Here is a 7,167-nt window from a genome sequence, read left to right as displayed (position 1 = left end):
ATTTGAAATAAATGCAAAAAAGTTTGTGGAAAAACATCCGAGCATCAATAATGTGAGGCAAAGTCCAACAGTTTGAAAAATTCAAACTGAACGGAGTTTCTATTGTAAAATCTGAGACAGTTTTCCTTCTGTTATTATAGGAAGGAACATATTATTTCATAATTAAAATATTTCATGGTGCTGCAGCACATCACGAATTTATATTTTATGATTAAAAACTGATCTGATAAATAGTGYTATATGTGTTTATTTCTTGTTTTGACATGAAATCACATGCCGATGATGAAGTTGGTGTGTAAATATTCACCTTGTGGCACTGTCAGCATTCCATACATGTCCAGGGATCCGAYAGAAGAAAATAAATCAGAACAGAAAYATTTGAGACCTGAATTGATCTGAGAAATTTAGTTTTGTTGAAGGAATTTTAATTAATATTCCACAATATTTGAGAAGATGTTGAGCTTCTTGGTTCATAATAATACGGTGGAWGCAGGTGAACATATTGGACATCCGGGTCACCTGCTGGAATGCAGCAGGTGAGTTTGGGGTTAAATACCTGCGGTGGGCGGGGCTTCGGTGAGCTGACAGAACCAACCGCCCGACCTTTGAGACAGCAGAACCTGGACGAGCCCAGCATGGCCACAGACTTCACTCAGGACGCGGTTCTGGTTTTCCTGCAGCGCTGCGGCGGTTCGGCGAAAAACACGGAGCTGCTGGCCCACTTCCTGCCCTTCCTGCGGGACAAACCGGACAACGTCGGGAACCGAGATCGCTTCAAGAGTTTCGTCAACTCGGTGGCAACCGTGTCGAAGATCGACGGGGTGTCCACCGTGACCCTCAGGAAGAAGTACAGAGGCCATGTCCCCGGTGCAGGTTCGGGCAGAGACTCCGCGGAACCCGGTCCGGTCGGAGCCAGCTTATCGCCGGCGGTAAGCGTCGCCCCACCGGGAGACACCGAGAGGAATCCCGCCCTACCTGCGGCTGGGATCGTGGTGGAGGAGAGCGGTACCAGGCTGAAGTACAGGGGAAACCCGAGTCCAGAACCCGTCCAGGCAGGAAACTGGGTTCCAGAACTATCAGAGGTTCCTTATCAGAGCAAAMCTGAGGAACAGAACAGGCTGGTTTCTGCACCTGGTGGTCCAGCTGTGAGACATCAGGACTACATCTCTGAGCCAATCAGATGGCAGGAAATGCCTCAAGAAAGTTTTGTTCCAGCCCCCACCAGAAGACCGGAAGTCCCCCATCAGGACCGCTTTCCAGAACCGATCAGAGGCCAGGACTATGAACCTATTGGAGGACATATTGTCCACCACCAGGACTACACACCCAGACCTCCTGGAAGGCATGAAGTCCCTCAACAGGACTTCCCCCATATGCCCTCTAGGAGAGTGGACAAACCACATCAGAGGACCGCTCCTGAACCCGTCAGAGGACACATCGTCGGCCGTCAGGACCATGCCCCAGACCCCGGTGAAAGGTGGGATCCCCCAAATCAGGGAACCTTCTCGGAACCCAATAAAGGACGTATCGTCAGCCGTCAGGACCAATCCCCAGATCCCATCAGAGGACAGAAGACCTCTCATCAGAACCGCGTTGCTGAGCCCCTCAGAGGACATGTTGGTAACCGTCAGGAYCACTTCCCAGGGCCTGTTAGGAGACAGCAGGTCCTTCATCAAAGTCCATTCCCAGCCCCCAAAAGAAGAAGGGATGTCCCACATCAGGATCCAAGAGGATATATGATTAGCCGTGTCCCAGAACCCATCAGAGGACAGAATGTGTTTTATCAGGACCCCAGCAGAGATCCCCTGAGAGGTCGGGAGGTCTCTGCCCACCATCCCACACCTCAACCACCAAGAGGACAGCAGAGCTTTTACCAGGTCCCTCAAAATCCAGAACACCTCGGGGGATGGGAAATTCCTTATCAGGATCCCATTCCTGAATACCTCAGTGGACAGCAGGTCTCCCAGAATCCAGAACCTCTCAGGGGACAGCGGATTCCTTATCAGGTCCCTCAAAATCCAGAACCTCTCAGAGGACAATGGATTCCTCATCAGGTCCCGCAGATACCAGAACACCTCGGGGGACAGGAGATTTCTTATGAAGACCTTGTCCCAGAAGCCTTCAGAGGACAGAACATCTATTATCAAGATCCCATTCCAGAATATCTCAGTGGACATCAGATTCCCCAAAATATAGAACTTCGTAGGGGACAGCAGGTCCCCCAGAATCCAGAACCTCTGAGGGTAGAACGGGTTCCTCAACAGATACCAGAACACCTTAGGGGGCAGGAGATTCCTTATGAGGACCCTGTCCCAGAAGCCCAAAATATATTTTATCAGCATCAAATTCCAGAATACTTCAGTGGACATCAGGTCCCCCAGAATCGAGAACCTCTTAGGGGACAGCAGATGTCTTATGACCCTGTTCCAGAACCTATCAAAGGACAGGAAATCTATTTTCTAGACTCCAATCCAGAGTTACAYAGAGGACAGAAGATTCCTTATCAGGATCCAATACCTGAATACCTAAGTGGACAGCAAATCCCCCAGAATCCAGAACGTCTGTGGACAGCAGATCCCCCAGAACCYGAGAGGAATCTAGAACCTCTCAGAAGACAGCAGGTCCACCAGAATCCAGAACCTCCTAATGGACAAGATATACCCCAGAATCCAGAACTACGTAGGGTACATCAGAAGAATCAAGAACCTCTTAAAGGACCGCAGGTCCCCCAAAATCTGGAACCTCTCCAGAGACAGCAAGTCCCCCAAAATCTGGAACCTCTCCAGAGACAGCAGGTTCCCCAAAATCTGGAACCTCTCCAGAGACAGCAGGTTCCCCAAAATCTTGAACCTCCTAAGAAAAAGCAGATCTCTCAGAGTCCTGAACTACGTAGGGTTCTTCAGAAAAACCTAGAACCTCCTAAGGAACAGCAGGTCCCCCAGGCTCAAGAACCTCTTAAAGGACCGCAGGTCCCCCAAAATCTGGAACCTCTCCAGAGACAGCAAGTCCCCCAAAATCTGGAACCTCCTAAGGAAAAGCAGATCTCTCAGATGCCAGAACTACGTAGGGTTCTTCAGAAAAACCTAGAACCTCCTAAGGAACAGCAGATCCCCCAGAATCTAGAACCTCTTATGGGTCAGCAGGTCCCCCAGAATCTAGAACCTCTTATGGGTCAGCAGGTCCCCAAGAGTCCAGAACTACGTAGGGGTCAGAAAATCTCCTTCCAGAATCCCGTTCCTGAATCCCCCAAAGGACAGCAGAGTCCTCCTCAGGACCCAGAACCTGTTGGAGGACATGAACCCGCTCCTCRGCTCCATCAGGCTCCGGCCCGCCGCTTCAGAAACAGGCAGAGCTACAGATCAGCTGTTTCTCAGGATGATGACCACAAAGAGGAGGAGGAGGATGTCCAGATCAGACGGGGCTCAGCAGGAGGTCCGTGGCCCCTGAACGCCCCTCTCAGTGACGTGGCGAGGGCCACGTCTGCCTCCTCAYCCTGCATCATAGAGTCCCCGGCTCCTCCCTCCTCTTCCTCAGGGAGTAAGGTTCCTCAGATCTACATCCAGAACTCGGACGTTGAAGTTCTGGCGTCTCGGTCCCACTCGGAGTCCAAGTCCAGACTAGAACCCGGACCTGTCCCGGTGGAGTCCGTGAGACRCAGTCTGCCTCTAGAAGCAGAGTTCAGCACCGAACGCCACCATGACAAGCGCGCTGCTCGGACCTCTGAACCAATCGGGCCCCATCGGAACCAGAGGCTGTCGTCCAGTCAGAGCGACATCTTCGACTCGCCGTTGGATGTGAGGTCCTCCGTCAGCGACTGGCCTCCGTCTGGGTCCTCCAGAACCTCCGGAGCAGGTAGAGCAGATTCTTTCTGTTATCCGGACTTTCCTGGAATCTTCTGGATGAATTTAGTGCAAASTTATCCTCTCTGTAACAAACATGGCAGCCATTTTGAAAAATCAAATTGTCAGTAAATATAATTTCTATAGTTCCTTGAATGGCTGATTTGACACCAGAAATATTCATTTATGACAAAATGGACAAATTTAGTTCAAAAACAAACTTTGTTTGATGCCATGGAAGCCATTTTGAATTTTTCAAACGTTTTTACTCAAACAAGCGAAACCCTGGAAACGTTTCTGCCGATTTATGTGAAAGATTTTCCTGAAATATTCAGTGACCTGTTGAACTATTCGTACGTCTTCCAGATAATCCTGCGGTTTCGTCGACGTCGCTGGAGGTTCTGCAGGAGTCCAACAGAACCAAACCGGAACCTACGGCCCGTCGGTCCATCCTGAAAATGCCGCTCCATCAGTCGATGGGGAATCTCTGCGACGACCTGCCGCAGACGACCAGTCGGAAGCTGCCTCTCTACCTGTCCAGCGACCAWCTGAATGACCACCAGCAGTTCGCGTCCAGAGGATCATCCCTGAATCAGTCCACAGGTCCTGAGTGCCTGTCSTYGTTGTCTTCCAGTTTGAATGTGTTTGGCAGTTTAGCATTAGCTTCTGCTACTTTTGTAACCTGTTTGAATGTTTAGCACTAGCAACTAATACTTTTAAAAATGTGTTTAGTGGTTTAGCTTTATTATCTGATAGTTTGGTTTATGTTTAGCATTAGCTTCTGCTATATTTTTAACGTATTTAACCGTTTAGCATTAGCTTCCGCTAGTTTTTTAACGTGAGCGTTAGCTAGCWTATTTTTAATGTGTTTAGCGGCTGTTGAAGCTAAARTTTCCTCTGTGTTGTAGATGARCTCTATGGTGACATGAAGTCGAGCAACAGCTCCATCGACTCGCCTCGCGTGACGCTCCGCTCGGCGGCGGCTCGGCGGATGAGCAGCCGACTGAGGAACCGGATTTGCCGCAGCTTGGGAACCGACTTGGACCAGGAAGAAGGCGSCGTAGGACTGGAGGACGCCAGACTGGAACGGCTTCACCGGATCTCGTCCTCGCTCAGTCTTCCCCACCACCTGTCCTCCTCGTCCCTGTCGTCCTCCACCACGCCGCCGCGATGCGCCAGCCCCGKCGCCTCAGAGGGCGGGAGGAAGGAAGCCAGGAGGAGCCTTCACTCTCACAACGCCGGAAAGGTGAGACCAACACGCTGAATATGGGCTTTAATCCAACTCCAGTCCGTCTGTCTAGTCCGGTTCAAAACGCTAACCTCAGTCTGGGTCCAGCTGAAGTGAAATCTGGGTCAGTTTGAATGCATATGTGAACGCCAAGTGGACCAGAGACCGCTCCAAAARCAGGAAGTGGACTTCAGAGCAGGGCATTCTGGGTAAATACAACCAAAGCAAACCGTTAGCCTAGCGCTAGCTGGAAAAATGTTTTGAGAATTCCTCCAACCACTAAAATCTGATGCCTCTCCGTTTTTATTTCCATTTGGGGAAGAAGGAAGTTCTGCTGTGCATCCAGAACCAGAACCAAACGTGGAGAAGCAGCATTCAGCTTCTATGCACCRCAGATCTGGAACAAACTTCTGAAACTCTGAGYTCCTTTAAGTCGAAGCTAAAACCAGCTTCGACTGGTTACTTTCATTAATAGTTACTGGAACAATGATTGATTACAACTTTTCACTACTTTATTTTTCCACTGAAATGTTTATTGTTGTGTTTATGGCGTAAGGCCTCGTTGATGCTAACAAACCGGATGTCGCCAACAGTCTGCGGTTCCTCTGGACGCCCTGGAGCACCACTGGATGGTGAAGGCAGCGGCGGGAGCCTGGCCGGACGTCTACGCTCTGTTCAGGGCCGACTCCTCGCTGCTCAACCGGCAGGACTTCATCTCCGGCTTCACGGTTCTGCACTGGATCGCCAAACATGGCGACCACMGAGTCATCAACACCCTGCGGTGAGCCGTCAGACCGGGAGCTCCRATTCTGGAGCCGGTTTCGGTTTGGATCAGCTCGGCTCAACATGCTGGCGTCTCCTCAGCCTAGAGCTGCAGCTGTAGATTATATTAAGAACTGAATATTCTGTAGGTCATTCAGACGGTTAACAGGATCTTAAAACATCACATTCTGAAGGATTTTCATTTAATCACTTTGTTCTAGAAAATTTTTGTTTCATCTCAAAATTAGTGATATTTTTCATGCTAATTTTTGATTTTTTAAACTTTTTTTCTAAAGAATTTGAGATTACTCGCAGCATTTTTGAACATTTGCATTAAATTTCCAACTTTCCAAACTGAAAAATTGTCCTAATTTTTTCTACAACATTTTTCATTTGATTTTTCAAACTCTTCTTTTCTAGAGAATTTCTGATTACTGTCAAAATGTTTGAAAAAAATKGATCAAATTTCCGACTTTTCAAACTGAATAATTAACAATTTTTTCTAGAAAATATTTTAGATTCATGCAAAAATGTTAATTTTTTTTTTCCTAGAAATTTCTTATATTAATCTCAGATTTGATCCCTAATGGCCACGTGACCTTATGAATGAGTGAATCCTGTTTCCATGGCCTGAAGTGACCTCCAGGTGGTCTGCTGCTGGTTTCAGGTACGGGATGGAGCAGAAAGGCCTGAGCTTCGACGTGAACGCCAAGTCCACGGCGCGTCAGACGCCTCTCCACATCGCCGCCATCCACGGCCACAAAAACATCATCCGGCTGCTGGTGAAGAAGTTCGGCGCCGACGTGAAGCTGAGGGACGCGGCGGGGAAGAAGGCCTGGCAGTACCTGAGCGACCGAGCCCCGGACATCCTGGAGCTGCTGGCGGCGCCGCCGAAGGCCGCGCTGACCAGCGGCGCCGAGAACGACGATCCGGGCTGGAAGCCGCCCAAACAGCAGCAGCGCCGCCTGCGCCACCACTTCTCCTCGGCCTCCTCCGGCCAGAGGCCGCAGGCGCTGACCGTCGCGGCGAAGGTCAGCAGGTCGACGTCCATCGCTGCGCTGCTGAAGCCCAAATCTCTGCAGCGGTTCTAGCAGAACCAGAACCGGTTTGCTGAGTCTCCCTGCTGTTACAGACGTGTTCCTGCCTGCCTTCCTCCACCCTGAACATCCAGCTGAACTTTAACTTTTACTGCTTTTTACTGGAGCTGATCTGGGTTTGCAGTTTAGACATCAAGTCTCTAAAAAACATCTGTTGATGTTTGGATTTATTAACATTTTGCTCTAATTAATGGAAACATGACAATAAATGACTAAAATCAAATTAAACATTTGATACCAG

General features: G+C 49.4%; 1 protein-coding gene across 4 annotated transcripts; it reads left to right on the top strand.

The window, feature by feature from the left end:
* Window positions 1-18: 18 nt before the first annotated feature.
* Window positions 19-7,167, top strand: sowahb (sosondowah ankyrin repeat domain family member B). Of its 4 annotated transcripts, none has more exons than XM_017307772.1 (6): window positions 19-2,795; window positions 2,832-3,852; window positions 4,206-4,442; window positions 4,748-5,085; window positions 5,661-5,848; window positions 6,497-7,167. In XM_017307772.1, exons 1-6 carry the CDS (start codon window positions 528-530, stop codon window positions 6,918-6,920), a joined length of 4,476 nt encoding a protein of 1,491 aa, XP_017163261.1. In that variant the 5' UTR covers window positions 19-527; the 3' UTR covers window positions 6,921-7,167. The 4 variants fall into 4 exon arrangements, with proteins under 4 accessions (XP_017163261.1, XP_008422797.1, XP_008422796.1 ...); XM_008424575.2 differs by having other exon boundaries at window positions 19-2,831; window positions 2,970-3,852; XM_008424574.2 differs by having other exon boundaries at window positions 19-3,143; window positions 3,180-3,852.

This window comes from Poecilia reticulata, linkage group LG12 (assembly GCF_000633615.1).
Source record: "Poecilia reticulata strain Guanapo linkage group LG12, Guppy_female_1.0+MT, whole genome shotgun sequence".
NCBI lineage: Eukaryota > Metazoa > Chordata > Actinopteri > Cyprinodontiformes > Poeciliidae > Poecilia > Poecilia reticulata.
Note: the sequence above shows the minus strand (reverse complement) of the source record. Positions and strands in the feature narration are given on the sequence as shown.